Below are 22,282 nucleotides of genomic sequence, written 5' to 3'. Positions count from 1 at the left end.
ACGCCACAGGGATACACAAACATTCAAACACTGTATTATTTTCATCTTCATATCTGAAGACAGAGACCTTAAAAGGTTTTGTGTTCAGGTTAGTCTAAACTTACCAAAGAGCAAGCAAGGACTTACTGTATCCTAAACCTACCACTGAGGTTAGATGTTGGCTATTTTAAGTATTAATTGCTTGTTCTCTGCAGCAATAACAAGATTATGTCAGTACCAGTAATTGGCATACAACAGGTGGGCATGTTAACCCCTCCCCAACCAACCTCTCTGGATTCTCTCTCCCCTTTTTTCTGAAATTGTAAATGTACTATTACCACACTGACAAAAATACAATTTTTCAATTTACTGCTGTAGATTTTAAATGCTTATTTATTTTCCTTTATATGCTGTTGGGTAGTTTAATCTACAGCAATGGATCATATTCTGTAAGATCATCATCATCATTTTTAGCAATGCTAAGAACCACATATCTCTAAAAAGGTCAACTGTTCATGAACTCAGAAAGACAGCCTTTTTCAGCTTTGTGATGATGCATTTCCAGCAGATCCAAGAGGCTTTTTTAATAGTTTATTTAGCTTTAAGAAGTTGGACATTTTCACATTCAGGACCACTTCATACTTCCGTTTATCAGAAACATTCAAGTTCAACATCATTAGGCTACATTTGGGTTTCACTGGACAGAAAGGGTATGAAAAATTGTAATCTGAAAAGTAACTAAAGCTGTCAGACAAATAGTTTATAGTGGAGTAAAAAATACAATATTTCCCTCTGAGATATAGGTGAGAATAAGTATAAAGTTATATAAAATTGAAATACTCAAGTAAAACTAGTAAATAGTAAAAGTACATAAGTACAATACTTGAGTAAATGTAATTAGTTATACTCCACCACCGGTGGACAGTAAAAAACAATTGAGTTACCTGGCATGTACTGTTAGTTAGCTTGCTTGAACAACGCAGTGAAACCTGTGTTTTATAGGCATGTTTAAATATTTAACTATATATTTCTCGATAGTAGCCCAAATGTAAGGATAACGTGTAATCATTTTGTAGGCCAATGCAATGTGTAAGTTAATCTGTTTTGTGGTGTTGTCACTTCATGTCACTTCCATTTTGGAATAGGCTGGCTCCCTGCGCGGGCACTCTTGGTAATTAGTGCGCGTGCTCTTGTGTAAAGGTGGAGGCTCGGCTCGTCGCTGCTGCGCGGCTCAGAAGAAACTTGTGCGTTTGAAACTTTGACAAACATCGTTAAATGTCTGCAACATAGCCAGAGATATTTAAAGTATATGCTGCTCAAGAACTCTTCCAATGTCTGACGAAGGCGAGGAAACCGACAACGGCGGGAGAGCCCATCTCTCTGAGTCTCCCTCGCCGTCTCTGTCTGTCCGTCTTCCCCGAGCATCTCCTTCCTCACCGCGGCCCCTGCAGCTCTTCTCCTCCGCCTCTCCGCTGCTGGGGGACACAGACCTGCCTTACCTCGCCACTCCGGAGTGTCTTCACCCGTCTCCAGGTTATCGGGAACCCGGGGACTCCCCGCACCTTACAACGCCAAAGTTCTGCCAGAGCACCGGGGACACCGGCTCTCCGTTTCATTCGCGGCAGGATGTGCGCATAGATGCGGTGTACGACCGCTGCGATGACCTGTTTCCCAAGTGGAGAGGACGAGGCGCGGCTAACGCTGAGCGCTTTCAGCACCACGGACAGAGACTCCACCGGGCTCCGGAGCTCCCGGACCACGGGAACCACTCTGTCGAGCACATCGACGCCGAGTTCAACTCCGAAACCAGGCAAACGTGAGTCATCCTGTTATATTCACCCATAACTTTTGTTCATCCACCCAGAGACATAAGTATATAATACGTAAAGTCACCAGTTTCGTGGCCTTGTGTAGATCCCATGCAGCATATTTATAAACTCTGCAATTTGCAATTATGCAAAGAGGCTGCCGACCAATAGTTTAGAAATGGCTCAGCTGTTCTGGGTTGAGAGAATTTAATTAGTAGCAACTAAGCCACCTGGGATGTCAACAAGTAGAGGTCAGTGTTGGAGAGAGTAGAGTAAAGCAGCCAGAATGGTCACTGAGCAAACTCACTCACCTGTCAATGCAGCTATGGACCAATGATTGACTCTCAGCTGTGCCTTACAGTTCCTTAATGGATTGCATCAATGGGACTGGACTGTGATATACAATAGATCACTATTACAAGAAGCTCATCATACATTTTGCTGTTATGCATTGCTTACATTGCAAATGGCCCTTCTTATATGGAACATTTGCAGTACATGCACTACATTTGTGGTGACTGGGTCATATTTAAACTTTGTTGTTATTTTAACTAAGCTTGTGCCTAAATATGGTGTTTATAGGGTGTGAGAATTTGAATGAATGAATGTGTCTTTGTGGATTTGCCACTACAGCCCTGTGTTGAGAGAGAGTATCTTGATTGGGTCCACTGCACAAATGCATAAGCAGCAGTCAACAGGGTGTGTGTGTGTGTGTGTGTGTTGTGTGTGTGTGTGTGTGTGTGTGTGTGTGTGTGTGTGTGTGTGTGTGTGTGTGTGTGTGTGTGTGTAAGATGAGAGAGAGAGACAAACGGGGTAAAACCATGTGTCACTGAGCAGACTACAGAAATTGGCTTACACAGTACATCCCCACAATGTCACACTCATCTCACACACAAAACATGCCCTTACACACTCAGAAAACCCTAATTGGAAAACCTCTCTATGTGTGTCCTATATAATTTCCTCAGTTGTCCTATATGTTTAACTACTGTACTGTGAGATAAGTGCTCACTTGGTAAATACAGTCCATTGCTTTCATGCAGGAAACAGCTGCAGGCACAAATGGGACATACTGTAAATGATGACACTTAATGGATATTCATGTAGCAATGCCAGCTTAGTTATGACTATCAGATATTGAGAATAGCAGGCCTCAGAGTCGTCTCTTTGATCTTCCCTGGTCTGCCCCTTTGATACACCAGTGTTCAACTTAAAAGGCCTTGCATGGAAAAGAAGCATGTATGCTCTCACAGATGCCTGACTAGGATAAGTGTTGGACGCCTTTGTGTGTGTCTGCCTGCGTGTGAAAGAGAGTGCCATAGAGAGTGAACATACATGCCTGTTTCTCATTACCAGTGAAATATGGTGGGCAACTCAACTTTGATCTTAAAAATTGGCAATTTTCTGCATGAAAGAGTGTCCATGTGTGTGTATTTGATAAAGAAAGAGAAAGTGAGGGAGAGAGAGCTGTGTAACTTTTCTCAGATATTCTGCTCATGTCTGTGCACTGATAAAGTACTAACTCATTTGTCCGTTCTGTAAATATTCCTGCCGAGTTAGAACATTGTTTTTCACTCATTATCCTCTATTTGATTTCAAGCCTGATTCATCTTCTGTTCTTCCTTTCTTTCTCTCCAGTTCACTGATAAATGACTTAACCTGCTTGATTGCTTAAACTGAAAATAAATTACTTGATGGCCCAACCTTAGAGTTTAGCTCTAGAAGAAAAAGGAAAACTGAGTTCAGAAGAGCACACAGTTAGTCACAAATATTTTATGAGATTTTCATTGTAAGCTGAAGATGTACTTCCACATTTTTCAGTGCTTTTCACACCATCTTCCCATCACCAAATTGTATTGATTTTTCCAACAAGTTAAATGGAACCTTAAAGACCACCAGACCACTTTCTGACTGTCAGCTAAAATGTGGGCATAATAGGTGTGACTGTGGTTGTATCATGCATTTAAATAGCTGCTTCTTGGCAAAAAAAAACTACAGCTTTACTGGATAAGGGAATTTCTGTAATGGTGTGTTGAAATATAGTTGGAATCAGCAGTAGCAGTGGTGCGAGACCGTCTCTCCCTTTTCTGACAGTTTTGTTGTTAATAGGAGAGGGAGCCGCTTGTTTGGACAAGGACTCTGAGTGATCTGCAGCAGCCTCTGCCTTGGATGCAGCATCAAAATCAGAGCTGTGCAGACTCAGTAACAGATTGATTTGTTGCAGCCTTAAAAATGTTGCCATATAATCGTATTGCAAGTTGCCTCAAACCAGTCAATTAACACTCAATCAAAGGAAATGGATTTTGTTTGTGAACCAAATCAGGCACTAAAGGTGGCTGAATATTGGACTTAAATTCAACAGGTAGGCAGAAAGACAACTGGTGGGATGAGATGGCGTACAATGTCGCGTTCTCAATCGTGTATTTGGTATTTAATTGTTGTGGGAGCTCTTCTTCCTTTATCATGACATCATGTTCTGCTAAACCCTTATAGGAAATACATGTTGCTTTGGTTGTAACAATGGTAATGTGACAAGTCCTTTAGTCTTAAACACTATATGATGTATGAATACAATCACAAAAGCTAGGCAAATAAGCAGACAGACTTACACATAATCCCTCCTTCACTCACTCATTTTTCTTTTTGTTCATGTCTTTGTCTCTCTCCTCCCTCGCTCTCTCCCACACACACACACACACACACACACACACACACACACACACAAACAATATTATTGTTATAATTATAATTATTTTTAAAATGTTGTATTAATTAGGAGACAGTAGCCAAGTAATAATCAAGAGTTTGGCGCTCAGTCGTCATTAAGTGATAGGGCTGTCATAACGAATTCCGAAAGTCGAATATAATTTGAATAGTTAAAAAATCTATGCTATTCGAATGCTGAAATTACTATTAAAATGTGATTTTTTTAGTTAGCGAATTTCCCTCTTCGCACCTTGGCCTACCTGCATGTGAAAACAAAATGCTTTTGTCATGTCACGTCTGATGAACAATAAGTTAGCGGGAGTGAGAAACACAAGGCATTGTGAGGTCTTTAGATCACGGAGCTAACGTTAACGTTACGTACCAAGTAACGTTATTAAAGTGGGAATGAAGAAGGGTGGGAAATTGTTTTAACATGACTTTAACATCATCATCCACTGAGCCAAAATGCTTATGTTATCATTAGTTAGCTAGCTCATTTGTGTTACCTAACTGCATCTCGAGTTATAGGAGCTTAGCTAGGAGCTTAATGGAGACAGCTAAAGTTTACGTTTGCTGCCCTACAGCCATCAGAGTTAGCTTCAACTTCATATATTACCTTCTAATAACTATTCTCAGTACCGTGACAATCTGCAAGAAACAGGTTGCTTATAAATCCGTGGCTAACACTATTGTTACTTAGTTTATGACAAATCGTTTCGGCTGTGCTTTCTGACATGATGTCATTGTGCTAACCGAGCACCGTTAGCCGTTACAACAGAGCCGCTTCATTACACTTACTAGACACTTACACTTACACAGTTAGATAATGTTTCATTACAGAGTTCTCTGTTGATTTGTGTTTGTCACTGTTTGCTCATGGTGGAAAATGAATGTAATCAAAGTTGGTGCCAGAAATGCAATGCGCCATGACGTAGGTACCCTTCAAAGCCAGGCTAATGTAGGAAGCCCCTCTAGTGGACCGAACGTGTAACAACAACCACATGCTCATAGTGGCATTGGCAATTAATAAGCCTGAGTGGTTTAGTATGTATTAATAATGAATATTCAAATTTTATATATAAATAAAGAAATTTGAATGGTATAGAGGAAGATTGACAGCTCTAATGTGTGAGGGAGGGAGTGATATCCTCCGCCTCACCCCTCCTTCCCCTCACATCCCACCCTCTGTTCCCCAGCCCAAGTAGCCCCTCCTGGGATATTATTACTACCTACAACTGTCCCCCTCCTCATGTTCCTTCATTCTGCCCTTCATCGAACATGCCCTGTCAGATAGCTAAAGTCACACACACACACACACACACACACACACACACACACACACACACACACACACACACACACACACACACACACACACACACACACATTCTATCCATCACCATTATGTCAGCCTCCTTCTGTCTTTGTGATTATAATTCTGTACAGAAATGATGCAGGTACGTTCTATTTCAGATCAGAATCACAAACAGTCAGAGATGGATGGAGAGGAAGATGGAGAGGGATGGAAAATGGCCATTCATTACTTGACTATAAGGTTATCTAAATGGGCTGGCAGCCAGACTGTCCCCTTGTGTATTAGGGATCTTCCCAGTGCTTACAAATATACTGTATGTATGAGTGTGTTTATGTGGAGGTGGGGGTTAGGGGAGATGTTAGGTACACCTGACCCTACAGCATAATGCATTGTAATACACTTACACCATGGCCTTAAAAAATACATTTCAATTATTATTGGCTTCATAAAGACAATAGTATTCAATGCATGGCTGTTGTGTTGCTTTGCATGACATTTTACAGATGATGTATGTTGTGTCAACATTCTGTATACATCCTGATGGTGTCACACTCGTGTTTGTCCATGGATGCATTTTATATCCACATTTGTATCCTTGTGCGTGTTAATGTGTGAGACAGTCTGCATTTGTGCGTATGTGTGTGAGAGAGAGAAAGAGAGAGGATTGATTACCATCTTGATTGGCAGCCTAAGGCATGCACAGCGGATTGTGTAAACCAAAACTCAAGAGCTGGAGACCTTTCATACTCTTAAATCGCACATCGACAAACTCTCTCTCTCTCTCTCTCGCTCTCTCTCTCTCGCGCTCTCTCTCTCTCTCTCTCTCAATCTCACTCACACACACACTCATACTCTCCCACAGAGATTTGCATTGGTGAGCTCTATTCGTCTTCTCATTTCCCCATCCTTTGACACCCTCAGGGAATGGTTTTACCATGAATAGGTTTCCATTTTCACCTTTTCCTTCACTGCCCATTACACACACACACACACACACACACACAAATGGGGAATTACAAATAGCCTAAATTACAGAAAAACAGGTCTTATTGTGAAAATGGACCCCTTCTCATTTGTAAGGTCACTGCACCAATTCAGATAACACAAATGTGCAGAATGCTATTGAAAATCTGTTTTGAAAAATGTATTTTGTATGGACAATACAAGTCAATTATTCTTTTAAAAATATTCAAGTTAGCAAGTACAGTAGTTTTTATTTCTTTAAGTTCACTCAACAATAATTTTTTCAATTGTCATATTAGCATGTTCTAAAGTCTAAATTAGTTATTTTACACTGGAAACCCAAACTATTCTGGGTAATCATTTCCCACCAACACTGCTTGTAATTTCCCATTCCCACTTTTCATTTCAAAGCTTACCCATATCCAGTATCTCCTCCACTTCCACATTGCCACTCACTGTCACTGTCTTTCCCCCCTTTCATTTGTACAGCTTTGGGATACATCAAGGCATTTTTTCACTACTGCATGTGGGTCAGAGTGTCAGGCCACACATGGTGTGCAGACATTGGGGCAGATCTTTGTGTCTCTAAAACACAAAAGGAGGAGTACAATAGTCCCATTGAAATGTGTTTTCAGTGATTACCAGTGGTTCTGTGCAAGGTACAATTATATTGACAAGTCTCTATTGATGAGAATTTGAACACACTTTCCTGCTGAAATGTGACACTCAAAATGGGTTTCCATGTAGGAAGAAAAGCAATCCATGCCTGTGTGTGCATGCATGTGTTGATAGATAATGACAGATTCACCACTGGCCGAAGAGTCACTTTGGATGACCACTGACTCATGTGGCGCTTACCCACTGCTAGTACCAGCTCTACTCGGCTCAGCTTGACTCGACTCGACTCGACTCGGCCCTGGTGCCAAGTCATCTTTTTTCCATTGCAGATTTAGTACCGCCTCATGTGTGAGGCGAGCGTGGCTGGTTGTCATAGCATCGGCGCGACACACACACACACACACAGAACGTCAAAGGTGTGTTTTTGACTCCCGGAATGTGGCTGTTGCCACAGCCAGAAGACCAGGCTAAACTATTTAAAAATGGCGGGTTTGATCAGGACACCCCCGTCTGTCACTAGCACTGATGATGCAGTGATTAGTGACGATTCTCTCCGACCAATCAGTAGTCTGCAGGTTTTAACGTCACCTTTTGGTATCGCCTCAGCTCGCTTGGAACCTCGATGGAGGTGATACTAAAACATGTACCTGTTGGCAGGTACCAGGGACTTTTTTTCATAATTGTGGCCTAAAGGTGAGAGAAGCGAGCTTGTGACCGGGAGGGCGACGGTTCAATCCCCAGACCGACAGGATCAAAAAATCTGGGTGGGGAAAGTGAAAGAGCAGTGCTTGTCAGGGACAAGCACTGCTCTTTCCCCAACCAGATTTTTTCTCATTACCACCACTGAGGTGCCCTTGAGCCAGGGACGGACTGACAATCTGTGCGTTCTGGATAAGTCCAGAATGGCCGTCCAACCGACGGCTGTTGGCACAAAAAAAAAAGTCTAAAAAGCGATATTAACAGCAGGGGGCGCTAATACAATCACTTATCATTTACATGTAAAAATAAAACTGAAGAAGAGTAGGCCTACATCATTAGATGTGAGTTAATTTCACATCAGCAATACCGGTAAGTGCCAGCAGGAAACATTATAGGCTGCCTTTATCCCTATCTTAGCGAACTGCATAGTCAGCTCAACATGAGTGTGCATCATGATTATGAAAATTAGCGTGCCATTTAGTGCTGTCAAACTTAACGTATTTAATAATTTCTGTTAGGTTAATTTGAAACATATAAACGCGTTAGAAATTAATCGCGGGTTGACCGTGATTTCACTCCGTTGTATATGAGAGGTTTTATTGAGCTCACTTTTGCTGCTAGGATGAGGACTATGGTATTAAATTACATTACAGAAAACATCAGGCATGCATTGGTACCACTCTAAAAGGGAAGGGGGCTAGATGGTCTTCCATCAGAGTGCAGTTTTTCCTTGTCTTTCATATTTGCGTTTACTGTTGTGGAACTGGCGAAGACCTGGTGGTTGTTTGTGAAAGCTTCACAGACAACATCGAAAGGGCCTAGTCATTTTCATAATTTCACAGCCTTAATATTAATCAAAAGTGTAATATGACATTGACAAAATATTAAATAGGTTATTCAATGCTAATTCTTTAACACAAAGCAACACGTTATATACATTTATATTTGAATAGTTATAGTAGTAACTAACACTCTCAGTGTAGTTTTGGTATAGGCCTACAATATATCTAATCCCCATGTTCAGGTACAGCAAGTAGCCTACTTTATCTCTGAAAGTGTTGTCAGTAATACTCTGTACTGTTTTATAATTACAAGTGTGTGTAATTTTGGGTTTCTGTAGCCAGTGACATTTCATTATTTGTATTTTATTTTCGATGCAGATGTAATGGCATTGTACATTTTTAGTTTTTATTTGAAGGCTGAGGCTTCATTAATAAACACAACCCCAATGATCGTCATTGGTTTTGAGAGGTTTCTTGCTGTGAATACCTTGTCTGATAGGCTACAGTACTGTGGCATAGAATCAGGACATCCTGGCTAGTGTCTGTCGCGCACGGCTAGGGGCGAATGGCCGGATGATGGGCCTATTTGGGAGAAAGTCCAAGGCTGTTTTTTACCTCAGTCCGTCCCTGCCTTGAGCAAGGCCCTCAACCTCCAACCGCTCCAGTGGAGTGGCCAGCAGATCAAACTGTGGTTGTACTGGGCAGCTTCCAGGTATGAATGTGTAACTGTGTGAATGTGATCAGGGTGTTCCTGCAAAAGAGAGGCTGCCTCTCAGTGAACCTTCCCTGAATAAATAAAGGTTAAAAAAATAACAAAAAAAGGCGAGTAGAGATGAGGCGAGTCAAGCAGAAAAAAACGCCAATAGTGTGGGTTTGTCATGCCAGCGCCAATAAACGTGACAGCTTCATCTTTCTCTTGCTAATCAGAGCTGTTGACCTTAGATGGCCCCACAGTGAGCTTTGACCCTGGTAGCAGTTCATTGATTTGACCGGAGAGCAGAGGTGGAAAAAGTACTAAAATATTGTACTCAAGTAAAAGTTCCAATACTTTGATGAAAAAATACCTATCTCAAAAAATTACTCAAGTAAAAGTAATAAGTAGTTCATTTAAAATGTACTTTAAGTAAAAGTTACTTAGTTACATAAAAAAAACCTGTAAAACGTGGCGGGGGGATCTCTCCCATGTAATGGAAATAGGACAGGGCTCATAAAGCAAAAACAATTTTGTTTTTAATTAAAGAAAAATCTATACAAATGTATACACAAGTAATAACAACATAACACATGTCACACATGACATTTAAGACCCTTAGAAAGGTATAATGTGCAATTTTAGTTCGACCATCCGATAAAACGTTTTTAAACTATCAGTTGAAAGTGAAAGTGCCATACATTGTTAGTTCTGAGGGCCATCCTTCTTTTCTTCACAAACATAAACAACAGTTATAATGCAAATCAAGGCCAAATCACGTGTTTTGACTCCATAAATGGGTTAGACCCATAGACTCTTAATTATAATTATTAATATTAACAGTCTATGGTTAGACCCTAATGTTCACAGCCCAGACTATAGCAGCTAGCTTCTACACACCTAAGTAGCCCTTATGAGATAAATAAGGATTTTTATGTCAGGCGGCACGTTCTCAAACGTCTCTTTTTTTTCTCTGGGCATATTAGCGCAGCAGAGTCCACCAAACAATTTTTAATAAACTCTCCTTTAGAAAATGGCTTACTGTTTTTGCGGCTATCACGAAGCTGGTCCTGACTGCTGCATCCCTGGATGCCTTGTTGCTTTTGCAGCGTAACTAGCAATGCTTCAGATGTCGGTGCACACTCTGCATCAGTCATTTTTGAGGGATAACAGTTCATTTACATCCATACTAATGTCTCCCGCTCAGTTCGCCGCTCGCCGACACATCCATGGGTCCGATCATAGACTGTATATTATTGGTTAATTATTATTATATTATTAATATTAACAGTCTATGGGTCCGACACATTGCAGTTCTTCTTCTACTTCTTTTTAATTGCGACTTGCAACCAGAGAAGAAGAAGCTGCATACGTTCGCACAAAAAAAGTTACATTCTATGGTCTGGTGCAGAGTGATAGAGCTCTGGTCTGGTGTAGTCATTCCGGACGCAAATTTTTTCTTCCTTCCTTTCATTTTTTTTTTTTACTCAGTAACGGATGGGATTTGTAATGTAGCGAAATACAATACTTCACTCAAAACGTAATCAAGTACATTTTAAAATACCGATTTTAAAAACTACTTGAAAAATACAAAATACACAACAAAACTACTCAATACAGTAATGTGAGTAAATGTATTTCGTTACTTTCCACCTCTGTCGGAGACAGATATATTACAGATGTGTTGGTGGGGCTTTCTCTGGGGTTAGGGGGAAAGACAGTGTTAAGAACAGCTGATCGGGTTTGACCAGTCCTTGGACATCGACATGGGGAGACAGTAATAACTTTGTTTGCCTTGTTACATCATAGTCAGTTTGATGTAACTAATGATTCTGTCAATTCCTCTTGCCTCCCTCATTTGCTCTCTTGCTCTCCACTTTTCTTTCCCTCACCCTCCATCACGGCATCACTTGTTCCTCTGATTCATTCTTTGTCTCCTTGGATCCATCCTTGGATTCTCCTCGCTGTTTGCTCTCTTCTTTACTGTCTTCAGGGTAGAGGCCATGCATCGCCGGCACACCACACTGAGAGAGAAGGGGCGTCGCCAGGCAGTGCGGGGCCCGGCCTACATGTTCAATGAACGTGGCTCAGCGCTCACTGCAGAGGAGGAGCGTTTTCTGGATGCTGCAGAATACGGAAACATTCCTGTGGTCCGCAAAATGCTGGAAGAGTCCAAAACACTTAACTATAATTGTGTGGACTACATGGGCCAGAATGCTTTGCAGCTGGCAGTGGGCAATGAGCACCTAGAAGTGACCGAGCTGCTTCTAAAGAAGGATGGTTTGGCTAGGATCGGGGATGGCCTGCTTTTGGCTATCTCCAAGGGTTATGTTCGAATCGTTGAAGCCATTCTCGCCCACCCTGCTTTTGGCGGAGGACTCCGACTTGCTTTGAGTCCTCTTGAGCAGGAGATGCGAGATGACGACTTTTACGCTTATGACGAGGATGGAACGCGTTTTTCACATGACGTCACGCCCATCATCCTGGCTGCTCACTGCCTGGAGTACGAGATTGTCCACATCCTTTTGACGAAGGGGGCCCGTATAGAAAGGCCACATGACTACTTCTGTAAGTGTTCAGAATGTATCGAGAAACAGAAGCAAGACTCGTTCAGTCACTCACGCTCCAGGATGAATGCATATAAGGGCCTGGCCAGTGCAGCTTACCTGTCACTCAGCAGTGAAGACCCTGTGCTGACCGCCCTCGAGCTCAGCAATGAACTGGCAAGACTGGCCAACATCGAGACAGAGTTTAAGGTAAGGTGTTTTTTTTATTTTCTCAAGATATTTGATTGATTTTTTTTTTTTTTAAGCAGTATTTTACCTTTTCTGTCCCCTGGCTTTTTTAATGCCCAAACATTAACACACATACTATTTCATATGGACGGACAAAGGGTTGACAGAAGATTTGGCAGAGTGGCGTAGGGAACAGGGCCGGAGTGGGACTCATTTTCAGCCCTGGAGTTTTATACCTTAGACCAGCCCACTTTACTTAACGACTGACTATATTAAAATAATGTAATTAAAACCTTATTGGCCTATATAAGTCTGCAATAGCGCACTGTTCTCTACAGCTTTGTAATTCAGTGTATTTTGTAAAATATAATTTCCAATTAAAAAAATACAGTGTTGCTTCACAATGTAGATTTATTAGAAAAGTTAACAACAGTATTCTTTACAACAGCACAATGTAATGTTCAACAATATCAGTGTTCATAGATATCCAAACCTTGAAATGAAATAAAGAATAAATAAAAAAAAATAAAAATAAATAAAGAATTAAATACACTTTATTGCACTTTCTAATGACACCATAATCTATTTTTTCCTTACATATTATATTTCATATACCTTTCTATTCCCTTTCAGTCGTGGGCTTTGTATATTTACTGTCCTACATGTAATTTCGATGATAAAAGGCATAATGGGTCACTAGTAACATTTGGGCATAGAAAGTGTTTATATTGTAACTAATCTGATCATGTTTGCTTGTTCACACACTGTGGTGCAACAGCTTAGATGTGCCTTCCACACTGACAGCAGCTATCCCTTGCACACTACTGGCTCTGCTTCGGACACTAAATCAAAAGTTAAACATTTTCATAATTCTCAGCACAAATCTCCACTTATTACAAAGCTTTCTGATAAAGTCAAGTCAGTTTTATTCATGTAGTGCCAAATCATCTGGAATCCTTATTATCTCAGGTCATCACCTCAGAGCAGCTCTACATTAATACTCTTCATTAATGTTAATTCAAGTTCAGTCATAGTATTCACTCAATGTGCAATCCTACCTGCCCACTCTGGAGTTCTGGGCTCATGGCTGCTGCTTGGTACTGTCTCTTCATTGTCACCGTTAGCAGCAAACTGGACTGGTGGCTGCTGCCGAGGAGCTACAAGAAAAAGTTTGATTCATAAACATGAACGGTGGTTTACGGGCAACGTTGTATTATGTTTTGCACAACGGCTGGCATCCTGCACTGCTCCTAACTAGCTTAGCTTACGTTACTCGTCTCATCATCTTCATTTGCTTAGTTTAGCACATCTGTGCACTTTCTAGAGCTTTACTTTTTTAATTGTCTCCTTTTCAGTGACGTTTTTTTGATTTTAGCAAGGTGCCGCCATCGTAGGAGTCAAAACATAAATACGTCATCATTAATCAGACTGCACTCGGCGAGTGGACTGCATGAATGTAGAGAACGGTGGGCTGCAAGAAAAAATAATAAAATAAAAAGAGTGGGCTGCTAGTACAGGCAGCCTAGGGACAGCATTTATGATTTTCAACTATGATTTCAACCCATTGCCACAACTGAACACCGGCGCTCGCAACCAAAGAAACAGACCGGCCCACCAGGAATCTCCTGGTGCCCCCGAATAGCCAATCTTGGCCTGGTAGGGAAGGAAGGTGAAAAAAATAGAAGACGCACAGAATAAATTTAATTTAATTATTATAGAATCATAAAACAGCTATACTGTAAATGTATAACCTTAAGTATGGTAATGGTCTTTGCATTCTCATGTTCAATGGCATTTTTTGGATTTCTTAAATTTTTCATGAGATTAAGGCAAAATAGGGACATAGTGCTGAATGGAAATTTGTAAATCTATCAATCCATTCCTGCAAATGTTTCGGCTTAGACATTCTGATACTGACTATATTTCTCAGTGCATTACCAGCTTTTTATTACTCTTCTGATCTACCTATTACCAACGCAATCTCTCCTGAGGTTGTGGTGAAATAAGAATTGTAAGTGGAACAGTTTATTGTTTGATCGCAAAGATTTTCTGTGCACTTCTACTGATAAGAAAAGATTGCATACTAAATACTCCAAACGAACCTCACTTCCAAAAGGCTGGTGGTGGGAAAATACTAGCGCACACAAACACACACACACACACACACACACACACACACACACACACACACACACACAAACACACACACACACACACACACACACACACACAACACATTGTCTCTGTAACTTAAGCCCAAAATTGTACCCCTAAAAAGTCCTAATATTTTGTAACCAGGAATCAAACCTACCTGGATGTGCTATCATCTGTCCTGAGGCAGGTTGATTGTCTCAGGCCGGGCGTTCAACATGCCCACTCACTTACACTGTGTGGTAGGTTTTGGCAAGCTTTAAGTATGGTGGTTGGAGATGAAAAAAAAAAAGCCCCCCCCCCCGCGGCCGCCCCCCCCCCCCCCCCAGTCGGTTGTTTTAGTACCAAACCCCCCCCCCCCACACAAAAGAGAGCGACACACAAAAAAAAAGGAGAAGCCGCCCTCTTTCCTCCTCTAAGTAACAACACCAACTCACACCAATAACCCCCCAAAAGGACCAAAACCAGTAGACTCTTTAAAACCCCCCTTTCCCCCTCTCCTCCCCCCCCCCCTTTTCCTCTCCCCCTCTTTTCTCCTCTCTTTTTTCACCCCCCCCCCCCCCCCCCCCCCCCCCTCCCCTCCTTTGTTTTTTTCCCGCCCCCCCTCTCCTTTCCTTCCCCCCCCCCCCCTCCCAAAAAAAAAAAAAAAGGAGCGCCCCAGAGGCCCGGGGTGGGTGTGGCGCCCTTCCCCCCCCCCCCCCCCCCCCCCCCCCCCCCCCCCCCCCCCCCCTCCCCCCCCCCCCCCTCCCCCCCCCCCCCCCCCCTTTAAATACCCATATCTATAAATTACCTAAGCGCTACCCGCGCCAGGTCCTCGAGGGAAACAAACCAAAAGGGAAAAAAGGAAAAGGAAAGCGGGCCAAATCCGTTTTTGTTTGTTATGTTTTTGTTTTCTTCTTTTTTTTTTGTTGTTTTTTCATGTTTGCACCACAAAAACCTGAACACAACCCACCCTCAACCCCACACCCTTACACACCACTCAAACTCACACACACCCACAAACTCACAAAGCCCACACATACCCCCCACACACCAACCTATGTTCCCTCTCCTTTTTTCTCTTTACTCCTCCCTCCCCCCCCCCCCCCAACCCCCCCCACGCCCCCAGACAAACAAACAAAAACAAGATTCGCCCAGGCGCCCCTTCCCCCCCAGTCTCGCCTTTTTTTTGTGTCCCCCCCCCTCAAACCAGCAGCCCCCCCCCCCCCCCCTTGAGAGGGAAAGGAAAAGGACCCCCCCTTCGCCGGGGGGGCCCCCCCCCCCCCCACTCACTTTTTTTCTCACACCCCACCCACCCCCCCCCCAACAAAAAACAAGACACACACAAAAAAAAAAAAACCCCCCACCCTTTTGTCACTGTTTAAACACTACCCCTCCCCCACCCACCAGGCAACCACACCACAACAAATCATTTTTCCCTTTTAAAGCCCCCTCTCCTCTTTCTTTTCTCTTTTTCTTTTTTTCTACCCTCTCTTTTTTTCTTTCCTTTTTCCTCCATTCCTCCCTCCTTTTCCCCTCCTCCCCCCTTTTTTTTTTTCCCTCTCTCCCTTTCTTTTTTTCCCCCTTTTCCCCTCCTCACAAGAGAATCTAACCAGGGGGCCCCCCGCGGGGGAGCAGTGCTTTTGTTCCCCTCTCTCCCCCTTATCCCCCTCTTTCTCCCCTCTTTTTCCCTCTTTTTCCCCTCCCCCCCTTCCCCCCCTCCTCTTCCCATATATTATATAATTAACTATTAATTTCTTTATCTTTTTCCTCTTGACATAGGGCTTATTTAAACACGGAAAACAAAAAATGGAAAATATGACATTAGTTTTTTTTTTTATTTTTTTTTTTTTTTTTTTTTTTGCTTTTTGTTTTTTTTTTTTTCCTTTTTAACATCTAACATCACACCCCACACAACTCTTCCCCCTTCACCTTTTTTACTTTCACAAATTTATATACACAACACACACCCACACACCCAACACAACCCCACAAATTCTTTTTTTTTTTTTTTTTTTTTTTATCATTTTTTTACTTTTTATCCCCCCCCCAAACCCCAAAAACAAAAGAACCAAACCACAAAATGAAAACAAGATCTAAACATCTTTAGGGTGTGCCACGCCCTGCAATCTCTTATGTTTCAAGCCCCCCACCCCCCACCCCCCCCCCCCCCATCTTTCTGTTGGTTCAACACTTTGGATAGTTTGCTATTAAATTTGGTACATAATTCACTGTCCTTATTATTATTTTTATTATTATTTTTGTTACAACTCCAGATATACAAACAACATATACAAACAACATATATTATCCAGACTTTAACATATATATTAAAAACAAATACACAGTAATAATATATAAAAGATCAAATGTACAGTGTTAAAGTGCAAAAAGTGCAATAAAAAAGAGAAATGATTGTCAGTGTTTGAGAGATTACTGAGATGGGGTATTCGACTCTCCGAGGGAGGTGCTGTAGAGTTTAATGACCACAGGCAGGAACGATTTCCTGTGGTGCATCTGGGTAAGAGGAGTCTTCTGCTGAAGGTGCTCCTCTGCTGGGCCAGTGTGTCGTAGAGAGGGTGTGAGACATTATCCAAGATGGACTGAAGCCTGGACAGCATCCTCCTCTCAGACACGTTCGTCAGTGTGTCCAGCTCCTCCCCCACGACATCACCAGCCCTCCTGATCAGTTTGTTTAGCCTGTTGGTGTCTGCAACCTTCATCCCACTGCCCCAGCATGTGACAGCGAAGAAGATAGCACAGGCCACAACAAACTGATAGAACATCCTCAGCCATGTTAAAGGACCTCAGCCTCCTGAGGAAAAAGAGTCGACTTTGGCCCCTTTTGTAGACAGACTCTGCGTTTCTAGTTCAGTCCACCTTATTATTTAAGTACACCCCCAGATACTTGTAATCCTCAACAGTGTCCACAGGGACCCCCTGGATGGAAACCGGGGTCCCAGATGATTTCGCCCTCCTCAGATCCACTACGAGCTCCTTAGTTTTTGTCACGTTGAGCTGCAGATGGTTCAGCGCACTCCAAGTGACAAAGTTGTCCACAACAGTCCTGTATTCATTCTCATCACCCTTTTCTATGCAGCCAACTATTAACAACAGTTAACAACTTCTGAAGGTGGCAGGACTCAGTGCAATAGTTGAAGTCTGAGGTGAAGATGGTGAAGAGGAAGGGAGAGAGGACAGTCCCCTGTAGAGCCCCAGTGTTGCTGACCACCCTGTCAGACACACAGTTCTTTAGGCGTACGTACTGTGGTCTGCCCGTCAGGTAATCAACAGTCCAGGACACGATGGGGGCCTCCACCTGCATCGCAGTCATCTTCTCACCCAGTAGAGCCGGACAGATGGTGTTGAAAGCACTGGAGAAGTCAAAGAACATGACTCTCACAGTGCTCGCAGGCTTGTCCAGATGAGTGTAGACTCTGTTCAGCAGGTAGATGATATAACTGTTATGATTGGTGAATATTTTTTTTATTATGTCCTGCACTTCAATTCATCATTAACCCCTGCCTCCACAATATTTTGAGATTAAGACTAACATCCTAACATAGTAAAGGTTACATGCTTAATCTTACCATGTTTACATGCTACATGTATATATAGCATCGGAATGCAGTAAGGGACACAGCCTGTGTCCACTTGTGCTTACAGAAAATAAAAATGTATACACAGTCAAGTGCAAGCGAACGCCACTTTCTCACGCACTGGCAAACACGTAATCTGGGAGTGCTGCTCTTGGTGCACGTTGGATGCCTATGTGCTAAAGGCACATCAGGACAAAACACACACACACACACACACACACACACAGAGTAAGGTGGGGGGAGGGTGTTGTTTCATTTTGTAAATCGCATTTTATGAATGTCCACTGAAGTGCTGTAATACTAACTCTCTATCCCTCTCCTCTTCTCATCCTTCCATCTTCCATCTCCCTCCCTCCTTCCCTCTCTCCCCCCTCCATGTTTGAGGCTTGGCTTGGGTCCCCCTATGTTCACTCCTCTGTAACCATTCTCACTCTGCTTCACACTGCTCTCCATTTTCAATCTCACAACATCATTCCCTTTCCTTTATCTCAGCCCCCGAAGGCGCAAACCACATACCCTGAATTGTGATTGGATTTTCACATATACTGCATGTGTGTGGTGTCTGTGTGTGTACTTACTAAAAGGGTCAAACACTGGAGGAATGCAAATGATGACCAGGGTCAGTAGGTGCACCAAAATACAGTACATATTGTCTGCTTACAGAGTGTGCCCTAAAAGAAGGTGAAGGTAGAATGGGCAATTTCCCACCATGTTCAATTGGTTGCTGGATTGCTGATTTTGCTGGGGATACCTGTGTAAAAGTCTGGAAGAAAGTGTGCATTATCAACACGTTGTAACAGTATGATTGAACACAGACACATAATGATAATCACTCCCAAGGGACTCTGGTTGTGTTGATGTATCACCTTTTTCAGCCCTTCTGAGTTTGCAGGTATGAGTACACAAAGTGTAATATTGTTGGGGTCATACATATGTTCCCAGGGTCCTATGTTCTTTATATAAACTAAGATTTTAAGAGATTGCTAAGGGCTATCTTCACAGTTCAAATTCAACAAATGGAGATGGGCAGAGAGAAAGGCATATTTAAACAGAGGCAGCAGCAGGATTATAGGTTTACAATGTAGGTGTGTCACTGAGCTATTGGATAAATGAGATCAGCTGATGGGACCAGCTGATGACAACAGCTGATAACATGATTAACAGTTCCAGACATGACCGCAAGGAATAATGAGTGAGAATGTGTGAGAGGATTATATGCAGATGCATGAGAAATAAAACTACATGCATAAGAAAGCAAATGTCTTCCTGACTGAACTTTTGCTATTTCTTCGTGGCAACAGGACACACAAAGAGGGTTTTGTTGAGGCATAATGTGAGAACATCTGAGGTGCAGAGAAGATGTGTAAAACAAAAGGGAAAAAGACAGGGATAACTAGAGGACGGTGAGATAAGGCAGAGCTGACAGAAAAGGAGGCACAATTTGATGAATCTTTCATGTTGCGTACATTTATACATTTGAAGGATGCTGCGTTGTCTGAAACCAGTCATTGACATGATTTACTCAAAGCTTAAATTCTGTTTTAACTCTAAAGTTTCTCTCCCCTCCTGTCCTTTATTCCATCTTTCCTCTCTCCCTGTCAGAATGACTACCGTAAGCTGTCCATGCAGTGTAAGGACTTTGTGGTGGGTGTGTTGGACCTTTGTCGGAACACAGAGGAAGTGGAGGCCATACTGAACGGCGACGTGGACCAGTGCCCTCCAAGCGCCTACAACCGACCCTGCCTCAGCCGTGTCATACTGGCCATCAAGTACGAAGTCAAGAAGGTAAGATGACCAACAAATAATCAAAGAATCAACTATCTACTGTATGTAATGGACTAGTGGTAGTTTCAGTTGCATTTATACAGTAGTGGAAGTGATTTTGTGACATTTTTTATAGTGCAGCAAATCATAAGAGACAAGTGACATGTGTCTGTGATAGTCTTTTTTTCGTGCGTGTGGCCTCAAAGGTCCCATGTAAACAAAACGCTGGCCTCTATTTCACTACGCTAATCCAGAGGTGTTCTTACTTAATGTCAAACCAAATGCCCTTTCCCCATTTCTCCCTACCATACCACACTCTCTCCCACACGTGCCTATTTGACCTTGATGTGCTGCATGTTTTCTCTAATCAGGTAAATCCGTAGTGTGCGTGCATATGTTTGTGTAAGTGTGTGTGTGTGTGTGTGTGTGTGTGTGTGTGTGTGTGTGTGTGTGTGTGTGTGTGTGTGTGTGTGTGTGTATGTGTACAGCCTGTTCAAGCTGTGTTCTTATCCTGTACAAGAGAGCGTGACCAATACTCAGGGAGCTAATTACACAGAAGGCAGGAAGAGAGGTAGGGATAGATTACCATGGCAACCAGGTGAAGCATGGCTGTGTGTAGTGCATGTGCCTGGACGCAGGCAGGGTTTATGTCATGGGTCATTGGATTAATAGACTGTTCACTGGACACCAGCGGGGAATTATGTTGACTACGATTTAATGTGCAGTTTTATGGCTGTGTGGTTTCCTTCTGAATGTAGAAATGATTGAGTGCACATACACACATTGTACACGTGTGAGTTTCGATCGGCGGATGGGAGCAAAGGCTGTCAATCATCGCTCAGATTAATGCTCCCTGAATGTGATGGCCGAGGATAATTAGTGAAGGGATGGGATGGATTGATGGAGGGAGAAAACCAAGAGGCTAACATAAATCAAGGGAGAGCAGGTTGTTCAAATCTAACACGAAGAACAATACACAAACACAGAGTTTGATTGTTACACTAGTTGACCTCCTGTCGAGCATCGATTGCTCTACTGTCCACATCCTTCCTCCAGCTGGAACAAAAACATCCATCCTCTCCTTCCTCAACAGACCAGTGGTGGCTTTCATTTATCACTTCCCTTTTTGGAGTAAAGTCGGCAAAATATAAATGCCAGACCAAGCCTTATCTAATAAAGTGGACATGCTTCAGCAATAAATGTAAACACTTAGTGTTTCTTATTTGCTGCCTGCTTTCTTTCTGCATACTGTGTATTTAATTGATTTCACAACCTGCTTGTTGAAATTTTTTCTTCATTCTAAATGAAGTCAAGTGTCAGTCGTGAATACAAATGTGTTGTGAATATTACATATTTTTTTATTGTAATGAATACACAATAGATGTGCTCTAAATAGAAAAGCAACCTGCACACTCAGCTACTTAGGAATATCTTGACCACTAGAAGCCCTCCTCATGAATACAGTATTTTAATTTTACATCCATTTATTGATGCAATTGAAAAGCACAAGAAAGTACCAGATGTAAGTATAAAGATTGTAATTTGTGTTGTACTTTATGCTTTTGGCAATTAAAATCCAAACAGGATGTTGGGCTATGATAAAATGAATGTAAATATTGGTCAAAAGATACAAGTTGGACAAAAAAAAAAACAATACCACCAATAACACTATGTACTAAGTACTACAGTAAGAAAAACTGAATTACCAGATGTAAAAAAAGAAAAAAAAGAAATGTACCACATCCCCATGTTCTGACTTGTGCCACCAAACAAATACTATTTTCTCTTTTATTGTCCCTGCAGTGGTGAGTCCTGGATAATACAGTGGTGGAAGAAGTATTAAGGACTTAGATAAAAGTATAACACCACAATGTGCAAATGCTCAATTAAAGTAAAAGTCCTACATTCACAAATATACTGTACTTCTAAGTAAAATTCCAAATGTATTGTACTCAAATACTAGTACTTGTGCAGCACAACCCCTTTCAGAGTGTCAAATAGATTATTGGATCATTATTAGGGATGGATGAACCCGTCAGCAGCATTTAGTGTTTGTGTGATAGTTTGTCAGATCAGATTTTCATACTCAATATGCTGTTTATTTACAGGGATTGTTTTGCTAAATATTGAACCCCAAGATAAGTACTGAATGCCTCACAGTCAGCTTGTCAAATAAGACACTTTTTGTGACTAGTGGGCCATTTCAGTGTAGCTGCCAGTATTGTTCTGGCACAATGTTTGCTCAATGTGCTGCTGCTGTAAATATTTTACCGAAATCATCAGAAACAATTCCAAATGTTTTATGAAGATGAGAAAAGCAAATTAGTATTGCTTCTACTTATTGTTCTTCTCTTTAACGTATGGTTTGTTAATGGACCTTTTTCACAGCAGACATTTTGACTTGTCATAGGAAGAAAAGCACAGCTGAAGTTGATAACCTTAACGATGGCTCAGTTCCATCAAGTGTCCCAGTAAGATGTTTCAGTGAGTCAG

General features: G+C 42.0%; 1 protein-coding gene across 1 annotated transcript in view; it reads left to right on the top strand.

The window, feature by feature from the left end:
• Positions 1-1,135: 1,135 nt before the first annotated feature.
• The window catches only part of trpc7b (transient receptor potential cation channel, subfamily C, member 7b), a 54,205-nt gene continuing 33,058 nt past the window's right edge, over positions 1,136-22,282 (top strand). Inside the window, 3 exon segments of the mRNA XM_039812559.1 lie at positions 1,136-1,795; positions 11,555-12,317; positions 19,628-19,810. Of these exon segments, the coding sequence (XP_039668493.1) occupies positions 1,311-1,795; positions 11,555-12,317; positions 19,628-19,810 (1,431 nt within the window). The 5' untranslated portion in view covers positions 1,136-1,310.

This window comes from Perca fluviatilis, chromosome 10 (assembly GCF_010015445.1).
Source record: "Perca fluviatilis chromosome 10, GENO_Pfluv_1.0, whole genome shotgun sequence".
Classification (NCBI taxonomy): domain Eukaryota; kingdom Metazoa; phylum Chordata; class Actinopteri; order Perciformes; family Percidae; genus Perca; species Perca fluviatilis.
The sequence above is the reverse complement of the archived record's forward strand: the minus strand, read 5'-3'. Positions and strand labels throughout refer to the sequence as shown.